Source organism: Melanaphis sacchari, unplaced genomic scaffold, assembly GCF_002803265.2.
Source record: "Melanaphis sacchari strain LSU unplaced genomic scaffold, SCAv2.0 Contig22_pilon_pilon, whole genome shotgun sequence".
Classification (NCBI taxonomy): domain Eukaryota; kingdom Metazoa; phylum Arthropoda; class Insecta; order Hemiptera; family Aphididae; genus Melanaphis; species Melanaphis sacchari.
The window spans coordinates 2,282,544-2,309,331 of record NW_020271107.1 but is presented as its reverse complement, the minus strand read 5'-3'; the positions used below and the strand labels follow the sequence as shown (position 1 = coordinate 2,309,331).

General features: G+C 25.0%; 2 protein-coding genes across 2 annotated transcripts in view; both read left to right on the top strand.

Moving 5' to 3' along the window:
* The window catches only part of LOC112594427 (alpha-1,3-mannosyl-glycoprotein 4-beta-N-acetylglucosaminyltransferase B), a 31,959-nt gene extending 16,801 nt beyond the window's left edge, over nt 1–15,158 (top strand). The window contains exons 3-9 of the mRNA XM_025339201.1: nt 11,297–11,629; nt 13,589–13,722; nt 13,808–13,854; nt 13,939–14,249; nt 14,314–14,444; nt 14,721–14,828; nt 14,922–15,158. Coding sequence (XP_025194986.1) covers nt 11,297–11,629; nt 13,589–13,722; nt 13,808–13,854; nt 13,939–14,249; nt 14,314–14,444; nt 14,721–14,828; nt 14,922–14,981 — 1,124 coding nt within the window. The 3' untranslated portion in view covers nt 14,982–15,158. The remainder of the gene's footprint in view (nt 1–11,296; nt 11,630–13,588; nt 13,723–13,807; nt 13,855–13,938; nt 14,250–14,313; nt 14,445–14,720; nt 14,829–14,921) is intronic.
* Nucleotides 15,159–18,195: 3,037 nt separating this feature from the next.
* LOC112594303 (UDP-glucuronosyltransferase 1-7C-like) overlaps nt 18,196–26,788 on the top strand; it is a 45,761-nt gene continuing 37,168 nt past the window's right edge. The window contains exon 1 of the mRNA XM_025339015.1: nt 18,196–18,212. The gene's annotated coding sequence lies outside the window, so the exon portion shown is untranslated. The remainder of the gene's footprint in view (nt 18,213–26,788) is intronic.

Sequence of the window (26,788 nt, the reverse complement as noted above, 5' to 3'; positions counted from 1 at the left end):
TATTGAAATTTTAACTTTTGAAATTTTTAAACATAATTTTAGATTTTATTGTTAAATACGTACTTTGATACTTTATAGTATTTCAGAAATATTTTGTAGCAATACAAACATGTTTTGTCAAATTAGAACCACTCTTTTTATTGTAAACTGTTAATCAGATGATTTTTTGATAAAATTAACATTTCCAAATAAAAATTTAACCGAATTATTTCTGAGTAGTTAAATTATTTAAACTTAATAAAAATAATTTTTTAATGTAACGTACTTTTGTGTATTATTATAAATTATACATAAAAAATCGTATAACAAATTATGATATTGCAATAAATTAATATCAATTAGGTGCTATAATTTAAAAATTTATCACAGCTTGTGTAGTGTGTATCTTCTAACATTATCATATGTATTAAACTATTGTTTAGAGATTTAAATCATTAGAAAGTATTTGTTCAAATTTCAATTATTACACATAGTAAATATTTTTAAAAATTCACCTTAATGATTTTCAATCAAAAAAATTATATGAAAAAAGAAGTTTGTATCACCAAAGGTAATTTAGTATTAAAAAAGTATGATATTTAAAAATATTAAAAATGTTTAATGAAATGATAGTTTAAGGAAATAATAGGGGTTACTTGTTGAATCATGCTGTATAATCCTGGATTATTCCAGGTTCATCACCAAGTCTTTTAATATAGTATCTGTAATAAAGTTAAAGCTACTAATACAGGCCGGTTACACCACATAATATTAGTTATTATTTATAACAGCTTATTTAGTGTTATCTATGTATACCTTTGACTTATAAAGGACTTTAGAATAATTTTAAACTTGTATATTTGCATTCGGATTGGATATATTAAATTTAAAATACAATTTCAATACAATCCAACATAAATTAGATTTGTAAAATAAATATTACTAGTGCTAAGTCCCTCCCTCCCTCCAAGTCCACCAAGTTGTTCTAATGCAAAACTCCATCGTATTTACATTATATAAGGAGATATAAATATTATGTCATGTTTGTTTACTTTCATTATTAATTTAATGCCTTCGATGATTTATTATAAATTACAGTTTTGTTGGTATTATTTTAGCAAAAAAAAAAAAAAAGTTTTTAATCTAAATTGATTAAAATGGATAAAATAAAAAAAAACTATAGGTGATGTGTAGAGACGGTGGTTGACGTATATTATTTATTAATATACATATATATATTATGTATATCCTTCGCCGTTTTATATAGCATTATATAATATATTATGTATGTAATAGTGAAATTTAAATTAAATATTCGTGAACATTATTTATTCATAATCATAATACAATCCCCGTTAATTACTAACTCTTTTAAATGTGGGATTTATTTTTTATTTTTCATTTTTTTCATACGTGATGGTGACATAATATTGTTTATAATATAACTACTCACAGTACAGAATATTTACCATCTGCAAAATATGGATATTCAAATATTTTAAGAAATACAATATAACAACATTATTTATAGTGTTTTCACAACTATTTTTATTATTTAAGTATATTATACTTCTCTTATCCTTATGACGTTTTTTATATACATATCATATTATGTACAAACACAATATTTAGTTTTATTTTGTTTTGTTGTTAATTAAATTTTTTTTTAAACTGAGTGATAGAGACGAATTCAGCAAAACTATAGTTTTTTTAACTACTTTATAAGTATTGTGTTCTAAAAACAATATTTATTAGAGCTTGATTTATTCAAAAACGGGTCGAGATAGTCGTATTTAATTTGCTTAAAAAAAATTCATGCTCGCTACCTAGTATGTATTGAACGTTATTCTCGAAGACTATGAAGGAAAAAATATGATCTTTTTCGAGTAAAACTTATGAAAAATTTTCAATATCTATAGTATTTGGAAGTAGATATTGTTGCATAACTTTTTCAGCTTTATTTTTATTTCAAATAAAATGTAAAAATATATATATTACAACATCTAATATAACTTGATTAACCTACGACAATGACTGAAATTAAAATAATTCATGAGTTGTTACAAATACTTTAAATTAACATTTTTATAAATTTTATTTTTGATGTTCATGAAAACGAAGTTTCGGTTGACAACTAAACCATTAGCTTCATAACACATTAGTATAAATATATTATTTTCAATTATTAAGGTTATTAACATGCTGACATTTTATGATTAAAATTTGGAGAAAAAAAAAATTTTATATTTAGGTATATATTTACAATAATATGAAAATTGTAATTTTTGTGTAATATAATAATAATACGTAGTCTTATTTATAAAGTATTTAGGAGTATTTTGATTTGTTTAAATAATTTTATGGTATTGTTTTCATTATCTGAATTTTTTATATTATACACTTTAAACTTTCAAATTTAAAGTTTAAAGAACAGATTAAAAGTTTAAGTTAAAAATAATCAGTTCTCAATTATAGTGAATTTAGTTCGGTTTCAGAAAAGACGGTGAACGTTTATGTTTTTCTTAATAGAGTAGCTTTTTCAATACTGCGAAGCAGAATGTAACATTTTATTTTTATTTCCAGTTAAATAAACTTTTCATTAAACATTATATTTCACTAATAGTATTATTGTTTTATTATAATTTTTGTAATACTGTCAGTTTCGTGTGGATGTTTCCTCATTTCATCGCAAGGTTGCATTATTATGATTTAATAATAATTAAAACTTCTTTGTTATGAAACATGACTTAATAACGCCATAATTCTTTAAATAAATTGTTTTTTTTCTTTCCGATGACAGTAGGCTTTATCGGCACATTCACCTTAAATTATAATTATTAAGGTATTAAGTCTTAGTCCGATGAGGTGTTTATTCATTGATAAATAATTCCATGTTGCTCCGTAATTTTACACTCGTGAATGCAGGTGACTCTCCAAAAAAACTATAAATTCGTTAACGTGGCTTTTTAGACAAGGCTTTTCATAAAATTTATGATAAAAGAAGCCAATACAAGTATAATTATCTCGTTGATCAGTTTTATTTAAATATCATTAAAGAAAATTCAATTTGGTGAATATACCTCTCCTTAAATGTTTTTTAATTCTTGTATATAATCTATGTGTCATACAGGTCTGATTAAAACTTTCAACCATGTTTTTCACAAAAATAAAGTTTTCTTAGTAAGTTAGAACCAGTAATTTATGGCTTTCAAGTTTTTAGCTTGGAAAACCTATTATATTTGTATAATATATACCTACGCATATATTCATAAGAATAATAAATAAAAACTTTAAGTGGATTTATATAATTAATACGGCAGATGTATAATATATACACTAATGAATATAATTATATTTTAAGACGATTAAATAATGAATTTATGAAAATTTATATTAACATTATTACTTTCATATAGTTCTATATTGTGCGTCTCATAAACTGTTTGCATACAAAGCTTACAAAATATAATATACCATTATACTGATTACGTTTTTATTCTTAATATTAAACATAATTTTTTGAATAGTTGGGATCAAAAATACTTCATATATATAATATCATTATTTTTTTATAAAACGCAAACAAAAATATCAAACTCCAAGAGCTTTTTCAATTGACATTCAACATCAGAGTTTTTTTAGTAATATAACATTTATAATATTATATATTGCACAAATCCTAAATATTTAGTTTTATATCCTGCAAAATATGTTGTATAAAACACATACAATTTGGGATAAAATATAAACGTTGTAAGTTCTTAAGTTGAATTTAATAAAGCTGTGTGTTATGCAAAAATATAATAAACAAATACCGATGTTTCAAGATTTAAGATACTATAAGGCAAACCGTAGACTAAACCTAAACATATCCGAAAACTTCGACACATATCTTGAACCGAACTTGCGATGAAGAATGAAACTATCGTATGATTTCTAAATATCACCAACTCATTTGAATCTAATAAATAAATAAATGTACTATAATATATATAGGTATTATAATAATTTACTAATTTAACATTACATTCATAATTATTTTTATTTGTTCTCAAAAATAAATGTTCTATACCTTTCTTGCGATTACATTAAATTTAATATTGTAATAATTATTAAATCAATACCGTCACGAAATAAAATTATGACCAACGACCTTTTCTACCTAAATTTTTTCGAGATTAATAAAAAGTATTTTTTTTTCTTTACTGATTTTTCCTTCGAAAATGACGGAGTCTCCAGTAAGCTGGATATATTTTTTCCACACAAGTCATCAATTACTTATAACTTGCGAAATCATCATGCCATTTATAAGTCTGAGAAAGAGACGAGGGGAGTGAGGGGAGGAGGTTATAACTTGACGGATATATTTTTTTCACGTCGGAATTATTTATGTATGTATATTATTCAATTCTAATATTGCTAGTAATATGCGTTAATAAAACTGTACGTTTTTGCCGTTTAATTGATTTCGATATTAGTTGAATTCTAGCAAAATATTTAAAACCACTCCGTAAACGATATTGTTCAATCAATTAGTTAATAGTGCAAATCGCACCACATTTTCATTTATGATATTCTTACGTTCCAATTATACATAGTGCACGGTTGGCTAAATAAACGTTTCAATTATTTTAAACGACGCGTACCACATTATCGCTCGAGGCATTTAATTAGTCTTTAAGTAAAATACATTCAGCGTTTCGGAACAACCTTCCGTTATTCCGTGCGTTGAGTCTCGAAAAGAATATAATATTATTATACTCTCCGTAATTATTCAATTTCAATAGATGTCATAGACCTTGATTTTGGTGAATAAAGCTGCAAAAGATGCACACAGACATATTATCGCCATTGTATGATTATACGCAAACTACTTGCGCATACAGTTTATGGTCGTCGTAATTTTTGTTATTGTCTTCGTAAAATTTGTAAACAATGACGGCACATATTTCATAAAAAGCAATTCTTAGCGCAGAGATGTTTTTTATTACTCTCGTTTATTACAAGAATAAAGTAAGTATATAATTTATCAAGCCATATATTATTTTATGCATGCACTATCTTTTATAAACTCATAAAAACGTGATGTCTAACTATGTTTTTTTTTTTTTTTTTTTAAAGGATCGAGTTTAAAATTCTTAATATAGATTAGGACTGCTGATTTTTTCAAACTTTTTTAGCTAAAAATTATTTAGAGTTTAAAACAAAATAAACATTTTTTTATTTTCTTATTATAGTGTTTTTAATAATAATATATATACAAAAGAATTCAGTTTTATTGTAAACGATGAAAACATTAATCAAAAGTTTAAATCCTAAATTAAGCAAATACATTTTTATATTATGCTTGGAAATGACAAAATGCTTTGAGCAAAATTAACTTTGTGATGATTTGTATATTATATTATTGTGGCCGATAGCCATTTACATAATAAACTTATCGAGTACTAACTATTTAATATGGTATAATTATCCGTTTGTGAAACATTTTATAGTAAGATTTATAATAATTCTTGTCAATAAGTTAATAAGATAAGCATATTATCGAAATAAATGCTCTACATTTTCACATAACAACTATGAAACAAGTCCGTAATCAATAATCGTTATAAATATGTTTATGTCAAGATGAATGCCGACATTCACCGGATAAACGTCACATCCGCCAAAAAATAATGGTGCATGTTAGCATTTTGTACAGGTAGCCACCTGCAGTTTTACCAGTGAATGTGTTGACGTTCGTCATTACTATTTTATGAATATTGACGTGACGATAAATGATAAATACCTACTGGTGTTCAGTTATATTTTCTATGTTTAAACACAGAGTGAATTATTGTCAATTATTAATATTGTCACACTCTTCAATGTTATTTGTTGCAACACGACAAGCTGTCGTAGCGTCGTGGGATTTTAAGTTGCAAAGTAATCCGGCGCTTTAGCGACTACGCTTTTTTTGACGTAAATTTAGTTTTGCGATACATCTCACGAACGAGGAACTCTTGTTCGCCGCCGATTGTACTTACACTCATGTCCATCCTTCGTGGTCCAATCCGACACGGGTGACACGAGTATTTCGTAAAATGTCATACTACGCTTCATCATTTTTCACGTAATAGATGATTTCAGACACATTTTCCTCCGACGAGATAATGGGTTTGTCGCAAGACATTATATTCCTATAATGCTATATACCGTTTCAACAAAGTATAATATACGTACAACTCTCTGTTTGGTTTCTTTGCCTTTAACACTTCACACACGTGTCGTATTTTTCTTCGTTCAAAAAACAGGAATTGTCTTCTCGTTTTTTTTTTTTATTTATTATTTCGTTACATCTGTTATGAAATAATCTTTTATATTTTCCACTTGATTTGTGTTTTTATGAAGTTAACTATATCATACCGTACGAACATTGAATGAGTAATACGCACGTCGAAATAACATATTCGAGTTATGGAATCATGGAATTTAAACAACAAAAATATTATAATATATATATAAATTGATTGTTGACATTCTCCAAAAAATGGTAATTAAAATTTGATCATTGACTAATCGTTATCAACATTCACCAGTGAATTTCGGTATTCTGTTATTTTTTGATGAATTGTACCTAAACATTTATCGAAAATGTTGGTGAATGTTGATATTCAACAATAATTGTAGTCATGATTTGCTTCAACATATTAAACCACTGTCGTTCTTAGTTTCATTACGATTATGTGAAATAGATTGTACGTTATCTTCATATGTATGTACATTGTACATTGTACATGCATATGAACTTACATATAATCTCGTTTAAGGAAATTCGAATTATAGAGGTTATGGAATAAAAATTCAAATTGTAGAGTGTGTCCCACCGTCAGACATTTCGAATTATCGAGGGGACCGGAATACATGTATTTTCTTCTAATTATAGAGGTTTTCTCAGGGGACTCGGCGTTTAGTTCGATTTATGGAGTTTTTCAAATTATCGAGGTTTGAACTAACGAGTGACAACTGTAATATGAAATTTAAATTTTAAAATGTATTTGTTCATTATATTATATCCAAAACTGTTCAATAATTTTTGAATCTCAATAATTGTAAAACGTTATTATATTTTTATTCAATTTAATGTTTAAAATATGATTCTTTTCATTAGAAAACTACAAACTATTCATTATAAGTTTTTTTATACATAAATATTAAATATAGTATGGGTTAATCTGTTATAGATATAAAATATGAAATACGGCTGTTCGAGATACTGTTACCGAATAGTAATAAATAATAATACATTATGGTTATTATGTACGAAATGTTCTATACAAACAATTCATGATTTTCGCTTTTAATTTTTTAATTTACTTTTCAGTATTTTTAATGCTCATAATTAACAGAATAAACAGTCGTATAAGCATTTTTATTTCTTGTATAACATCAATCTAATATTGTATGAACATTTACTAATTTGATTGACTGGACACCAACCTCCATCATCATAGTCAATTTTCGATTTTAATCTCAGTCATTAGTCATTACACTAGCTATATACGCACAAATTAGCGAATGAAATGAAAATTATTATATTTTACTGCTCATAACATAGCTAATTTAAAAAAAAAAAAATTGTAAATATTTCTTTAGATTATATGACACTGGTACTAAGTTATATATTTAAAATTTAAATGAATAAATTTAGAACATTTACCAATAGTTTTTATTAGTTAATATGCACTTCAGAAATACCTCGCTGTAAAAAGTGTTGCATACTCTAATCCACCTATTTAAACATTAAATAGTGTTAAATAAAAAAAAAAAAAAATGTCTTGCTTAATATTTTTTTTTAATATAATATAATTTCTCATAAAAATACTTTAATTCTGAATTCAAATAATGTTTAAGATGTCAATAACGCACTAATTTTTTTATATGAACTTCTGCCTACTATTTTTTTTCTATTTTATTTCTCTATGCTACATGACACAGATATTTTGCATACAGCAGAACCAACCTTTGTTTTTAGTTTTATTATGGCAGTGATTTGATCCACTATCATAAAATTTAAATTTAAGACCATTATCTATGTTTGTATGCCAGGGGTTTTACGATATCAACATTTTTATTTACAATTTAACATATAAAATATTAAAATTAAAATATTGTATAAATTATGCCAACGTGCAAACATATAAAATGGTCTAAACTTTAAATTTAATGATTGGTGAATTCGCTCAAATATTAAAACTAACAACATAAAGTTTGTTGTTTAACATAAATTATTGATGTTGTACATGGATCGAATAAAAAAATAAACAGTTCTCTGGCATCTTCTCAAGTATGTTTTTATTATACTTATCTACCTGAATACATAATTATTTTTAAATTTAAATAAGTTTGACTTTGATAAAAAATAAAAATGCGTTATAAACTCGTAAATTGAATCAGTGTCAACAGTTGATCTTCTGATAATTCAAATTAATAAGAGAAAAATAAATACTAATTTAATTTTAAATGTAAATAACACTTTTATATAATTATATTACGAGAGGTGTATTTTATGATGTATTAATCGGTTAAATAATTAACGCGCATATATGTAATCTTTAAATGTAGAGACGTTGTTAATATTTTGGTACAATTGCTTATTCGAAATAATTTTAAACATATTTTAGGTAATATATTATATTATTGTATATGAAAGTTATATTTAATTGGATTTTTTTCTATTAGTATTTTAAAATTATGATAACTGCTCGTTGTTTGCTAGGATAAACTGAATTTGAACGCTTTAGAATTATCAAACTAAATCAATACAATAAAACATTTCAGAATTATAGAATATATAAAGTTGATTTGTATTTATAGATTATATGAAGGGCTTTCCACATTAATTGTTTATTCGTCCTTCGGGTTAAGTTAGTGTTGGATATTCAAACACCAAAATAAGAAATTTTAACCAACGATTGGATGCTCATAAATACATTGTTATTCGGATTAATATGGGTTAATGTGGAGTGGAGTGTTAAATATAATTCGGGAACAACGTAATTTGAAAATTATGAATGTACCAAATGTTTCTGACTATAATGGATATTCCATAAAATATTTCGTTTCATAAATTATTAATAATGTTCAACATAATATGATAATATAATATTACTGAATAATAAAACGATGCATAATTGTATCAACGTTATAATGTGTTATTTATGAAAAATATTTAATAATTGATATCAATTGACATACGATTGTTTTTAAATAATTAATAATAAGATCTAACTAACGACAAAAATAAATACAAAATAACATATTATCATGTAAAACATAATATTGTAAAATAAAAAATAAATAAATCGGGTTATCTAGAATGATATATTCTGGTTTCGGTAAATAAAAATAAAATCATGGTTGTAGGGTTTTCGGATTTTTTAGAAGTGTAAAAGATTCTTGTTAATTCGGAAGCAAACTCCAGATATTCTGTGAATGTTTTATGGAATAAATCAATTTAAAATTAATTTTATACGTAATTTAATAAAGCTGACAAAAATATGAGTTATACGAAATTGTTATGAGGGAGAAAAATAATATATTTACTCTTTAACAACGTTCTGTTTTATTTGAAAATATAATAATATGTAATATTATGTAGGTAGTAATAAAAAATTATTTTATCTATATATTTTGCTCGATGAACCAAATTTCAAAGTATCTTTCATTTGACGTCATAATACAAATTAAGTGTAAAATCCCTCGAGTATAAATTTTAATACTGCAATATATTCTGTGTAGGACATAAGTAGTATATAATATTAATTCCAACTTGATCGACGCTTTTAGAAGAGCCTCTCGAGTAAAATAACATCATCATTAATATTCTGTCTTTATAGTAGTAAGTCTTATAACAAGTTACAACACAAAATAATCATATTTTTTATCAGTTTTTCAGGAAAGTTCAAAATATATTTGAAGTGTGTTTTGGTTTAAACTTAATAAACATAAATTTTAAAAATATTCAAGAAAAAAAAAATGAATAACCAGATATGAAATTGATATTACTCATAAAATGTCGCTATACGTATAAGCATTTTCTATAAATGGAAATAATTTTCAAAATATTTTTATTTTTATTTTTATTCTTTTTTTTTAATGATAATAATTTTTTCTTTATCTCTGAAAAAAAATTATTTTAAAGTTTCTCAAAATAGTTCCTATTGAAACCATACAATTAAAAAGTATATTACCGCTGTTTTCTTTATAGACATTTTAAGTTCAAATTCGGATGAAATTATAAATCCAAACGAGGTATAACGATATCATTTATTTTTTTATGAATATAAATTTTCAAAACATTTAAATTAATGTTATATAATATTGCCTATTCATAAATACAACGAACCTATTCCCACTATTCTATTTTAAGGTGGCATTGAATCAAAAGTTACTAACAATAATAAATAATAAATACATGCTAAATTTTTTGACAAAAGGTAATTCAACTTATACTGTATTACTAATAGTAAACTAAATTATTGTAATACCAATTTAATTAATATTATATAATAAAATATAGTTATGAAGACTGACAGTCTGTCTTAACTCAAAATTATTTTTTATATGCAATGATTTATCATTGAATTCAAGTTAAACACATAATAATATGTCACAGCAACTTATTCAATGATGAAAACTATTAGATACTAACTATTAAACAGAGGTTTTACCTATTTTCCTTCTTTTTAAAATACAAACAAGATTTTTTATCATGAATCACGAACCTATATACAATTATTTCTCTAACGAGTTGCAAATTAAATAAAAGTGAAAATAAATGAATGATTTCTGTTAAATAAAAACGAATATATTTGTATGAATTCTCTGTAAAGAACAATAAATTACTCATATTATATAATAACTAATAAGTTTAATTGTTATGTTTCTAGAACAATGAGTCACATTATTTGACATATTTCGGTGCAATGTAAATTAAATCTTTAAATATATAATATAATATTAGGCTTTCATATATTGTATACTTATCAACAAAATACAAAAATCTTAACAATAATAAATCTAGGTTTGGATTTTCGTCGTGATTTATTTACGGCTTTCAGTATTGCAAAAAGTAAAATCACAAAATACGCCTATATAATAGTATAGTTTGCGTTAAAGTGCATGTCAAATTGTTGCAGAAGTAGATAACGATTTAGAATATAATTTTAACACATACATACTATAACTATAATATAATATTAAAACAATAAATAAATTATGTTTTTTGTTTTTTTCACTCGACTGCATCATTGATGTAATCGCTTTAATGTTACAGACACCAGAGACTTATATGATCACAGTTCGGTGACATATAAGATGGCGGAAATGGAAATGCGTGTGGACCACTTAACTAGATTGTATGAACTGAAAGAGAAAGATGTTCAAGAACTTATCAAGCATTTCAGCTCGGTCCTCAAAACGATTGTGAAGTCACTGAATGTTTCCGTTTCCGAAGACATAGAATCCTTAATGATTGCTTACAACAAGTCCGTGGAAATGGTCAGGTCACCGATGGCACATTTTGACGTGTATACATTCTTGCCCCATCTGCGGTCCCATGAGAATTATTTAAGGCCGTTGATATTACATTCCGGAGGCAGAAATGCAGGTTATTTACTCATTTAATTTCACACAAGGGACCAATGCGAACGGTGGACAGATAAACAATATTAGTTACAAGCAGTTTACTTACGGTAGTACAAATAAATAATATATAGGTCAAGAACGAAGGACATCATTGTATGAAATAAGGAATTCCTTAAAATTTAAAAAAAATTCCTTAGCAATGTTGATGTTACATATTCATGTAGGTATTGCGATTTTAATTTGGGTATTTATGCATCAATTGTTATTATTAATAGGTTGGTACTTCATAAACAATTAATATTACCACCAAAATTCTATAAGTAATAATTGTTAATTCTAAAAGGAGAATTAAAAAATAATATTATATCATTGCAACATACAGAATGTAAACAAATATTGTCTATTAGAAAAAAAATCCAAAATTATTGAAAATATTAAGTAGCTATTAAACCAAACACTTGAAATAATTACTTATTAGTTAATAAAATGAAAAAAACATAGTGTTCTTATCTCACACGAATTTCGATATCAATAGTCAAAAGTAGACATTTAATGAATAATATTTTGAGTTTTTAACGTTAAAAATACAACTAGTTGGTACATAACTAGTTAATAACTTTTTAAATTATATTAGTAAGTAGTTTATAACTTAAAAATTCTTCCTTTTTTTCCGAAAATAAATATATTATATATAAATATTAAGTCCAAATATTTGTTTACACGACAATTTTGTTCGTAAATAAATGTGTCACGGTAGTATCGATGTTTTATGCATTGAACTGTATGACTGTATACATATATTTTTCAAGTGTAATGTAATGAAGTATCCTTCTAATAAAACGAATGTATACATACATTTTTTTTGTAAATAATTAAACCTAAGTTTAAAGTTTAAACCAATATCGAAAGATTTTCTTTTTTACCCTGCGAAATCTGAGAACTCAAATTATTCAAATCACATCTCCACAAAAAAATAAAAAATAAAATAAGATTAATTTATAAACATAAATTTTTAGTGTCGTCTCCTCCATAAATCGGTAATAACATAGTATTTGATTATATATTTTTCATCAGTTATTTTATTAACTATTAATTTCTGTTTCAAAAGGATGATTGATGACGCCAATAATTTAAATTAATGAAAAACCTGATCAATATATACATAATAATATATACTATCCCGTAATATACATTATCCCGTAATATACAATAACCCGTAATATACAATATCCCGTAATATACAGTATCCCGTAATATACATTATCCCGTAATATACAGTATCCCGTAATATACAGTATCCCTAAATATGGACCATCCCGAAGTATAGACCAACCCGAAATATGTAGTATCCCCCAGTAACAACCATCCCGAAATAACCATTTCAAATATTAATCTATCGGTATAATTTTTATTTTATTGTGGTTACCGTGATATTCTGAGTCCGATATTTTCGAATTATTTAAATTGGCAATAAACGATTTTATTTGAACTTCCATCACTTTTTACGGGATTATATACTAAAAAAAATACATCATCGTACAATTAATATTATTATACATTTGATGTATAAAATGTAATATATTATTTATTGGTAACTACTGTATTATAAATATAAATTCCATGTTAACCAATCATTTATTTTCGACAGTTTGGACGTTTATTGTATTTAAAATTAAATAATTTTATTAGAAATTACGATGGTACAATGATAGATTTTATTAAATTCTAAACTTCTTGATTCATGTATATACATCAATACATGCATATGACTATTAATAGCAATAAATTTAAAACCTCTGTGCAATATGCAGTAATAAAATAAATATCACATTATTTTAACCAAAAATTAAAAAATATTAGAAGTAGGAACCAATTATCGTCTGAGTGAGCGCGGATGATTCAATACTGATTAAATATTCAATAACATATCATTCACTCCGAAATACATGTAGTTTTGAATTTGAATGTGTTTTTTTTTTAGTGTCTATGGTGTTTGGAGTTCCTACAGTTCGTCGCCAACAACAGACTTACTTGATACAGACGTTAATTAACATCGTAAGCAACATGAATCAAACTGAACAGAAAGATTCGCTAATAGTAGTGATGATTGGCGAAGTAATGTGAACTTGTCATTATCCAATATTAAATATATGTGATCAACCGATTAATATCTGTATCGGATGTGTTTAAACTGTTACAGATCGATCAACAATACACGCAACAAGTAACTTCGGAAATAAAAAATCGGTAATTATTCCTATTATATTATACTATATGCGGATTACACGAATTATTAAATATTTGTTGTGGTTGAATATAATACGATTTCAGGCTACCGGAAGCAGTGAACTCGGGTCTCGTGGACATAATCGCTCCGTCGCCGGAATATTATCCAGATTTCAGCAAGCTTCGCATTACGCTCGGTGACTCCGAAGACCGAGTCCGATGGAGGAGCAAACAAAATTTGGATTATGTTTTCTTAATGATGTACTGTCAACCGAAAGGATCGTTTTATGTTCAACTCGAAGACGATGTAGTCGCAAAGCCGCAATTCCACACCATTATGAAAAAAACGGCTTTGCAGAGGATAGCCGATGGACAAGAGTGGTTCATATTAGATTTCTGTCGGCTTGGTTTTATCGGTAAAATTTACTGCAGTGATTGAGTAACATCGCTACAATATTAAATGTATAACTTTTTATTTAGGCAAAATGATGAGATGTTCTGATTTACCATGGCTGATTCAATTCATCGTGATGTTTTACAACGATAAACCGGGAGATTGGCTTCTGGACGGAATGATGGAAACAAAAGCTTGTAATCTTGAAAAAGATCTTGTGAGTAAATTGTTTTTAATGGTGGGCATGTATTTTAAACATTTTAAAAAATCATGTTTAATTACATTTTCAAATTGTACTTAATTTGGAATAAATAGTTTAAGTATTGTATAATATACAATTTATACTATAGATATAGGTAATACTTTTAAATGTTGCCAATTATTTTTTTATTAAAATTTAAAAATTCGGAATTATTTTGAAGCGCGTAAAATACGTCGTTATTAATACAGTGTACGAGATATTTTATTAATTATAAATAAATATTGTTCTTAGAGAGATTGTCGAAAACGAAAAGAAGAAATATGGGTAACATTTAGACCGTCTCTTTTTCAACATATAGGAACCAGGTCATCTTTAAATGGCAAAATTCAACTGTTGAAGGTAAATTTAAAATTTACATAGAAAAATACTACAAGTTGAATAATATAACATGATAATAAAATATTAAGAAAAGAAATATGTTTTTCCTCGCAGGATAGCCTTTTCAAGAAAAGCGTCAACGTAAAACGTATAAATAAAATCAGAGGAAAATGACCTATGGCGAGGTACAGGTTACCTGTAGCGAAAATCAAAAAAATATCTCATCGACGATGATGATATGATTAAAAATGACAATTAATCGTCTGTGATTGCTCGAGTGAAATAATTTATTAATGATCATTAAGCACACCTTTTATTTTTCACAAAAGTTCAAATTTAAATGTTGTCTGTATGACCGTATATAATAATAATATAGGCATTAAGTCAATATATGGAAATAATATGATTATTGATTACTTTCATATTATTGAAAAGTATTATTATTTAGATGTGTTTGTTATTTATACAAAATACACATTTGCGTAATGCATTTATTTCCACTATTATAATATATTTACACCGAAAATAAACAATGACATATTGACATTTAAGATAAAAATATTTCGCAACAATTTATAATTTGTACGGACGTACATTTGTAGGAGTACAGATTATAATACAAAATACACGAGTATTCAGGGTTAATTTAAGGGACCTAATTATTTTAGTGTTTAATATTTTAATTAAATGCGTATATTACAGCTGTTATATTATTATCAAATTAAGTGTATAGAAATAATTAAATTTATCACTTTTAAAATGTTATTATACCTAAATAAAATTTGTGTCCAAGTAATATTTATATTTTGTAGAATATACGAACTACAGATGATTTAAACGAAAAATTAAAATTACCCAGTATCTATACGTTAAATCAGCGGTTCTTAACCTTTTATAGATCACTGACCCCTGATCAAAAGTTTCGTAAAATCGCGAACTCTTTGCCAATATTTTTCAAATACCTTTTTTTTTTTTTTTTACAAAATATCTCTTTTAATCTTTACCAAATTTATAATAATTTTTATTATACTTAATTATTCATAAAAAAGTAATATAAATAAGATAAAATATATCTATATTTTTATGTAATAAGATATATTATAAATGACAAAAAAATAAAAAAATAAGAATCCAACAATATTGTAATAATGTACTTATGTCACGTATTGACGTGTGTTAAGTGTTAAGGTTATCGCGAATCCCTGACATGAGTATCGCGGACCTAACCACGGACTAGGGGTTAAGAATCGCTGCGTTAAATTATTAAATATTTACTTATCGAAATTATGTACGTGAATGTTATAATGTAAACATATATAAATTTATTATACTTTACTTTTGGTTAGGTTATTGGATTTGAAATTCTTAGACCATCACAATGTAAATTAATAATTTGTATGTAATATTATTATCATAATGTATATAGTTCATTCTGATCTTAGATGTGATAACGTGCATTCGATGAAAACCATAATGAATGTTAGCTACAAAATACGTTAAAAAAATCAGAGGATATTCAGTAGAAAATAAATATAATTTGTACACCATACTGACACAGAAATAACATATTACCTATAAAGTATTATTTAAATGTTATTAAATTAAGATATCAAATGCTTGTAAAACTATTATAACTGATGGTAGTACTTGTAATAGTGATAAATTTAGTTATATTTTATATGAGTTTAATATATTGAGTGTGTTATGTTGTACAAAATAATACGATATGTACCTCGATATTAATAAGCTAATGTTACTAAATATATATTACTGTTTAGTAAAAAAAAAAAAAAAAAAATTGCCGATTTCATGATAATCGCAAATAAACAAGTAATACACATAAAACTTACTTTCAGAAATATATTATAATTACCTCAAATAACCCATCCTATATTTTAGTACTCATGTTTAAGGTTTGTAAAAGTGATTAATTTATGGTCTAGTGCGCACAATGTTTTATGTTTGGTTTTAACATTGACGTATTATTATTATTTATAATAAATTTAGAAATATTTCATAATTTATGTGTTATTTGAGTTTCACGTGAAAACATTAAAAGCATTTTCAAGAATTATTTGTTTTATACATTAAAAGTTAAAACGCACTAATTTAGTGTTTATTTTAGTTTATATAATTTATGGACATCAAATTATGCGTAGGTAATACATAATGAAAAAGCAAATTTGTTTGAAATAAAATTGAGTTATGCAAAATGAGTTATTAAAATCGATTAATAAGACGTCTGGGTCAAGATGTTAAATGAATTGGTTTTACAATAAAATGTGAGATTTTTTTTTGAGGTGCAGACAATTTTTACAGCGAGAAAAGAAATGTTTCTTTAATTCTCGGTGAGGTTTTTGGTAACAAATCAGATCTAGTTTATATTTTTGAGGATAATTTTCTAGTTCTATATGAAGTAATTGTGATAAACTAAAAATAAAAACAGAAATGTTTAAGCAATACCGGTGAACTTTACATATTATAGAATTTTGTATGGATTGAGAGCTTTGATTTTATATTTTGGGTGAAGTAAATGTAACCGGCTGTTGAGAATGTGTGTGTGTGTGACAGAGATGGGGGAGGGAATAGCAGCCTAAGTCAGTCTTTTATCAAGCGCAATGTCAATATTTATTTGACTTCCGAAGAGATGGGGATTTGTATTTCTTTGAATTGGAGTAATTTAAAGTCGAATATTTTATACGTAAACTATAGATACATATAATGTATATAACTTTCAGAGATTAATTTTGATTTGTAAGTTGGATGAACAATTGTTGATTAATTTATTTTGGACAGACTAGATAAACTTATTTCGAATAATTTCCGACAAAACGTTTTTTTAGTATCATCTGCGGATGATGGCTATATAATTTTATTTTTTTGTATACAAAAAAATGTATTGTAATTTATTTTATTTTTTTCAAGCAAGGTTAGTAGTAATACCTAATAATATTATACTGTTTAGTTATAAGTTAAATTATGAATTATAATGTATTATTCAAATAAATATATAATGGCTATGTGAACATTTAAAAGGTTAGAGGAAAGTTGAAACTTCAAACCGTTTGACGTCGTTGAATCGCATTGTATTATTTATTTAACGAATCGGTTCATTTATTGCTAATGTTGTGTGCATAGGGTATATAATACGTTCATATATTAATATTTCCGAACAAGATAAACAGGATAAAACACACATTGAATATTGCGCTCAGACTCTGATAGATCTCGTTTCACCTGATCGGGAAGAGTGTTCGAATCCCACAATGAGCGTTATATGAGTAAGGTTCGTCGAGAGGCTGCCAAAACACCGAAAATGTTCGTCATCAGGGTATGTAATATTTGGAAATATTTTTAACTAATACAGAAACTAGAAAACAAGAACACCAAAGAAGAAATTCTCAGGTAAAGACCGTTCAACTTTGATCTAACTACATATTTGATATGGTCACTATGACTAAAAATATAAATGTAGTAAATAAATAACTTAATATTATGTGCTATTTCGTATACGTGATCCTCTAACATTTTTATAATAACCATAAATAAAACGTATTTTTTTTTTTTTACAAAAGTTTTCCAGGTTATTTTTATTACTATGGAATTAAGATTATACATTATTACGTAACATTACTCGGTCCAGGCTGAATTAGTTTTTTTTTTTTACCTTGAATGAACTAGTTTTTTGTTGTATTTCTTGGCGTAGAATCTTTGTGTTTCACACATCGAGAAGTGGTCAAATCAGCATTTACTCAGACATGTCCATACTTTGACTGTTCATAGTTTTAATTTTGATTTTATCAAAATAATAACATTTAACAAATCATTACGTGTGATACGTAATGGTCGATTATTTTATGGTGAATTATCATATCATTGTAAACTAATGATCGATTCATCAAGATTCATGGTGAATAATAATATATATATATTTAAATTTATTTATCAATATTAATATATTAATAACTACATCATCACTTTTTCTTGAGTTCTCACTGTTCTCAAAGTATTAAAAAATATGGCTTAACGAAATCAAGACACTCTATCATTTACTTCATTTATATAGTATTGTTTTTTTTTTCGAATTGGTGATATTGATCAATTTAACTTAATCCCGTGTAGGTTATTTAATTTAGTTTTCAATAGATCGTTTTTTGTTTTTAAGTTATTGAATAAGACAACCAAGGTACTTAATGAATTTTTCAGAATAGTTAAATTGCTTTCATAAAACGATAATCTATTATTTAATATATTCTTCATACCAATATCATATTTTTCTTCGATGGATTGTAGTTGATTCATAACGTCGTTAATTGAATATTCAGATTTATAATAATCATGGATTTTCTTAATAATTGGAGTATCAATTTGTTTTTGCATTTCTAAAGATGTTCGAAATTATTATTACTTTATAATGTTTAAAACATAAACGCGTACTAACAACAAAAATACAGCATTAATATTAGATAAGATAGACACACAGTTAAACACATCTAATCGATTCAACAATCTGTACTATACTTTGGATAAAGTACAGTAAGATATAATATTCTAATACAAACATAATATTATGTCCAAAGTTCATTATTTATGATAATTTAATTTTCATAAAACGATGATGAAGAAATAAAACTTATTATTGAATTAAATATTTATATTAGCACTTCATTCCTATACATATATTATATTGAACTCTAGTGATAATAATAATTGTCAAGCTTATAAGAAGTACATTTATAGAAACTTAAGACTTTAAACATAAAAAAATTCAGGAAAAGCGTGAACAAAAACTTGAAATAAATAAAGAAGAAAAGCTTCTTGATAGGTTTTAAATTATTAAAAAAAATAAATAAATAATAAGAAAACTTAAACATAATTTGTAAAAACAACTTATAAAATAATATTTTGTGTATAGGCGTAGTACGCACTATACACTGAAATATTAAAAATAAAGAATGAGTTGTACACTAAATTATGCGTTTCTTATTTAAATGTTATGCAGTTCATAAAAAATATTATGATTCGAATTTTTAATATGTTATGCCTATAAGCTAACAACATAACTGTTTTTGAAATTATTGAAAATTATGATTACACATTAAAAATAATTATGAAATTACTAAAATTTGTCAAAAAAATGTTGACAATGTCGCATCCAATTTTACGGTAATTGTACGCCTTTGAATGTTCAAAACCATATTATTTGTTATTCTGACAAGCATGTGCAATCGTAAACCCAAAAAGGTAAAACGCGCGTAATCGTACTCCACCTTATAACATAACAGCTGTGTATAACTTAAACATATTATGTATGTAATAAATTTTAGTTCTTGTCCACAAAGTTTATCTAGATAAATAATTATTATAATGTTATTGCATGTTATTAATGCTACATCCAAATTGCCTTACCACCATTTATATAGGTACTAATTATTCATCATTACGTCAGGGCATCTATATTATATAATATATCTAACCTATGCCTATCGGCTTTTAATAAGCATAGATTCGCAAAATAACTGCAAAAAAATAATTTTTTTTTATTAAAAATAAGCCTCGACGACTATGGCCATTGGCATACAAAAAATTATAAAGTTAACAAATTCTTAATATACACTATTTACATAAACATGTTATATAATAATAGATTATAAGCTATTAATGTTGTTTGGGCGGAGGACTCCTGATACTCCAGCTTCACGTTTGTCCGTTTCAAAGGAGTGGCACTCGGATACAATATGTTTAATTGATAGAAGTGTACCGCAACTGGCATATATGCGTGGATCTTCTTTCTTCAAGTATTGGTGTGTTAGCTGCGTGTGTCTTATGCGCATTCTGTTTATTGTAGTTTCCATTTTCCTCCAAAATAAAATGTATAGAATTCCAAACGGTAAAATCATAATGAACTATATTACGTTTATAAATATAGCTAAATACATAAAAAAGTACACAGTTAATGATCAGTTTGTTACTTACTAGATCACATACAATTACATAAACTTTTTATTATTATTATCATAGTACATTGCTTAACTATGGAATCGATAAAATTGGATCTTCGATTAAACTACTTAAATTCATTAAAAGCATTTAAAAAGTTTTGATAAATATTTGAAAAAAATAAATAATTTGACTTACTCGAACAGGAGTTTTGTAGGCATTTAAAATGCATTTAGAGAAAACCAATATGTATTTTTGTTTTGTTTGAACGAAAATTTTTATTTTTGTTTTTGTGATTTACATAAAAAAATTAAAATGTAAACATATAAATATCACACGAGCATTTAAATAGTATCTGTAAAAATCATAAACACCCTTAACCGAAGATATGAGTTATTGATTTTATAGCATACAGTCGACTATAAATATTATTATAACTTTAAACTGGTAAAATCATTAAAAATGAACTCTGTCAAAACTTTACTCAACTATACATAGAGAAGTATACTCATTAGTAAAATCGTGCTTGAGGGATTTAGCTAACTTTATACAATCACCCGAGGTGGAAAATTGTTGGTGGGCGGGTGCATGAACTTATCAAAATATGTAACACATAATAAGATCAATTAACAAGTAGACTGCTCATTGCATTTCGATAGCGTGTGTAAAGTTTAATTAACTACAGTAGTTGTAATTTTTACAAAAAACACCAATGTATTACCATCTTAAATGCAATAAAATATAAAATATAAAGTATTTACAATGATAAATGAAGAAGAAGTCATGTTGGGGGATGGGGAGTTGCAGGATCTGTATTTTTTTAACAAGCTTTTTTTGTAATTTCCAGCGGAAGTCTAGTGTTGTCCAGATATATGATGAATTTCCGGTGTTACTCGAATAAACGATTAAATATTATATATTACGGCTATCACGTCATTATATCATCATAATATTTAAAACAATAATATTAAGTTTTTTTTACTCCGTAATACATTTATGTTAATATTTTACTAGTATTATATTTGTATACTTGGCCAATATTATAATATGCACACATTAATAATGTACAGAATGTTTGCACTATTATAAAAAAAACATTATTTTGAACAATATTCGTATAATATTGTAATATTGTGTAGAATTAAATTTCAAGCTGTGATTATTTCGGTAACTATCTTTTTGTCATCCGTGCATCGTACTTGCAGATAAACATAGAAAATTGTTTTAATTTAATCAATTTCGCTGTTTGAATAGAAAATATTTTAATAACTAAAAATGAGTATACCACCGATTGAAGACCACTTATAATTGTAAATTATATATTACAAATTAAATACTTAATCATTCAAATTTTAGCCCTTAGGTGAGCAATGCGAGCTGGGAGAAAAGTCCTTAGTTATATTATGAATAAAAGTGAATGGTTTTTTTATATTTCAGTGAACACGCTTGTAATTGCCATAGCAACAAAAAAAATAATAATAATAATAATAAATAAACAATATAAAATAAATACGACTAAACATGATACAAACTACAGTACTTATGAGTAAAAATTAAAATGGTATAAAGCTATATGGTTAGTTGTCAATAAAAAATAATATTTTTATTTAAAAATTTAAATAATACTATCAAAAAACTTTGTTCATTTAAACAAGAATATACTTAAGAAAGCGACTTGATACGTATCTACATATTATGTAATTTCTTATATATCATTAAATTAATATAAAAAAATGAAAAATATATTATTATAAATAGAAATTATCGAACAATAAAAAGGAAAGTTCACTGTCCATAATATATTTTAGATACTCGACACTTTTCTTGAGTTACAATTGTATAAAAGATATAAGTCATAATCTTCTATACCGTCCATCCCTATACATGATAAATTATTTTATATTTATTTTGTATATTACATCAGATCGGTAATTAGCATACCTATTATAACAAACGATACAATTTTTCATCTGAAAAAATAATAATAATAATAAAATATGTTGGGCATGTTGGCACTTTTAAATAATTATTTATAACTAATAATCATTTAAACAATATAACTATTAGTTTTAACCATAAACCGCAATTAAACAAATATTAACATAATCAATCATGAGCTTAATGAATTTTCCACGAATTGAAAACTCAATTGGAAATGCACCTGTATAAATCCAGTTGATATAATATAGTCATTCCAGATATTTGAAAAACAAACATTTAGAATATTAACAAAACTTTTTAACTTATAATATTGTATTTTTTAAATTAATTACTTTTAACTTTAAAAAAAATTAGAAACCAAGGAAATATTTAAATTAATAATTTCGGAGATCAAATTTAATTATTGACAGTAAATTTATTTTATATCAATCTCAATAAAATTATTTTATTTTAATATGCTTTAAATATAGTTTGATTCTTTTTTAAATTGTATTTTAAAAATATTTAACTAAAATGTCTTGTTTAATAAGTATTCTTAGATATATCATCTATTTTTGATTAATAGTCCATGTATACGTAATACGTCAATTCGTGATAGAACAATGAAAACCAGAAAGAACTTTTTGACACTTCATGAAATACAAAAATATTTTACAAAATTCTTTATAAAACAGATTAATAATTCAATTTACATCGTGTAATTTTATTTTACTATGTGGTCATTTATAAACCATTTACCGCACAAAATTAACATTACTAATTATAACTTATAAGCTGTAGTTAGTGTGGGTACATAACTATTATATATATTCTATTAATGGAATATTAAATTTAATAGGTACCATATAAGATTCTAACATGCCAGACATATTGAAATTGTATTTATTTAAAGAAAAGTTAAACAATTAAACATTGTAATATTTAATAACATAAAATAAAGTTAAATAAGCATACAAAAAAGAAACATTTTTTTTTTTTAATTTTTTAGTAAAATATTTTTAAAAAAATGTATAGTAATTGGTTTTGATTTCTATCTATTTAAGCAAACCAGTGAAATTTGACAACTGCTGTAATATTTTATGCTACCTTTAGTTTGGTTTGACAAGCACTTTAACAAGAACAACTTAGGAGCTTCTGACCTGATAAAACGACTTGGACAGTTTCCCGTAAAGTTAATTCATTTTGTTTCAAAGGTTGTTAAGCTGACATAAAATTTGAAGTGGCTTATTTCCAAAATAATTAAATTATTCTTTAGCAAAACCACGACGAGAAAGTTGAGATTTGTACTATGTACATCTCATTGTGCATAGTCTGAAGACTGAAGATCTACTTTTGAAACAGATAATATATTGTATTGCAGTCAATAATTTTGAATTCTGGAATTACAATATTGTTGAAAATTATTATATTTATCTTATTCGTTTTTATATAATATATAAGTATCTGTAATATTTTTTCGGTGGCTGACTAGACCAGTATTCCCTACTTTATGTTCTTATTGAATTTTCTTATTAATATGTTTAATATAAATCAAAAATATTTTATGCGGATTCAGTTCAAAACATTTTGTAGTATTTTAAAATATTTTCCGGTTCTTGAATCTCTTTTTTCATATTTCATAATGTGTAAAAAAAAAAACCATTTCAATTCCATTAAATGGGCAACTTTTAATGAAAAAATCGATTACAAAAAGTGACTGTGACATACTCAGGTATCATCATTCATCTACAGTGGAAACGGGAGGAGAAGCTAATTCCCTCATAATATTTAAAAGTCTTCTCCAAAAAATAAATATACTCTAAAAATTGTATATACTTGTCTTGATTTAAAAAAATAAATTCTAGGAGTTATTTTTCCAAACTACGTCGTTTTGTATTATATAATAATATATACAAAACATATATTTATTAAACTGAATTACCCGTCGCTGCCGGGTTACAGTAAAAAAATAAGATTTTTGAATAGATATATAAAAATATGAGCAATGAATATATAGTTATAATAATACCACAATAATGTTTAAGAAAAAAATAAAATGGAAATTAATTTAAATTCTTAAGTTTTAAATGATAAACTTTATACATTTAAGCATAATATATTCTACGGAAAAAACTGCAAATATATCACCCAACACAAACAAATTGACAATTAAATGAAAATTTTAATATATTTGTGTATATAATAAAAATTGCAATTTAATACATTGGGGGCACAATAGAATTTTTATTAATTTTTAAATTCAACTCAAAGAAATAATTAATAATAAGTAATAATAATAGGAGATATTAATATAAATTTATCACAAAATAGCATTGATGAATCAAAAATAGGATATTTAATCTCATGGCACGAATAGGATTTTAGTTGTATAAATGAGTATACTAATGTGAATAATAAGAGTAGTACAATTATTAATCATATTTTTATAAAAAATAGTTATACAGATAACATTAAACCTATTATATTAGAATCATGTATTACATATCATTATAGTATTTTGTCAATAGATAAAGATAATGTAAAAAGTAATAATGGGGTTACTAATATTAAAACTAATATAAATATTAAATTTTTAAGTTAATTTTTAGTTAAAGACAACTGGAAAGTAATCTTAAATGAAATAAACGTTGATACTTGTGCAAATAAGTTCCATAGTGTGTTAAATAATTACATAACTAACTCAACTAAATCAAACAATAATCAAATCACAGCTAATAAATACAAAATTAAACTATGGATATCAGCTAGTTGACTAAAATCAATAAGAACAAGAAATAAACTAGGGAAAAAATAATAAAAAGACCAAATCATATGCACTTTATAAATCTATTAAAAAAAGTATAAGAATAAATTATGTACATTAATAAAATGCGTAAAAAATAAATACCATAGGAACAGAATAATGAATATTAACAGTAAAGATGATAATGGACAATGGTACTAAACAATTATGGAATATAATTGAAGAGATAACTAATAAAAATAATAAAAATAAAAATTCAATTTCGCATTTATTTAACGATAACGACCTGATTAATGTTACTACAAATACATATGAGTGAACCAATATTTAATGATTATTTTTCATTGCTGTGAGTGAAAAAATATCAAATCAAACTCAAAACGATAAATAAGTTACTGGCGTAGTCGATATTTCAAATAAAATATGTAATAATAATAGTGATAATATAACAAAAATACACTTTCTTATTTGATTCATTTAAGTTTTTTACAGGGCATATTCCCATAAATTCATTAAAAAAAAAACAGTAGTAAGTCCTAATTATAAATTTGTAGATACAAGAGCGTTGCAAAATTATCCGTCAATTCCATTAATATTTGTAATAGCCAAAGTTAATAAAAAATGTGCGAAATTTCTGCTTTAAATGATAAAAAAATTGGATTTAGGGATAATATGGGTTGTAAAGATGCAATTTCATAGTTTTCGAATTTAATGCATGAATCATCAGTTAAAAAAAAAATATCCGTAAGTATATTTTTGAACATAACTAAAGCGTTTAATCCAATATCACATAATAAACTACTAAAAAATTAAAGAAAATATTAGGTTTCAATACTTTTTAGTATTGGTTCAAATCATATTTTTCTAGCAGATCCCAAACAGTCAAATTAATGATACTATAAGTAATCCAAGTATATATGATAGACCACAAGAATCGGTATTAGATATAATATTATTTATAATTTATGTTAATTAATTATTAAATCTGGAAATAAATGGCCACATATTAGCTTGTGCAGATGATACTGTAATAATTTTTAAAGATGACAAATGAATTGAGGTAGAAAATAAAGCGAACTTAGGACTATCAGTAATTAATAAATGGTATACTGATAATAGTTTAATGCTGAATAAAAAAAATTAGTTTGTATTCCTTTTGCTTTATCAAGTTCTAATATAGCTGAACAGATTTAATTAAATTACATAAGGACTTTAAAGGAATTTAAAAATTGATGGATAATTTTATAATCTCTTTGGAAAAATAAAAATTTATTAATAATTTTATAACCTCTTAGGAAAAAATAAAAACAGATTGATAATTTTATAACCTCTTTGGAAAAAATAAAAACAGATTGAT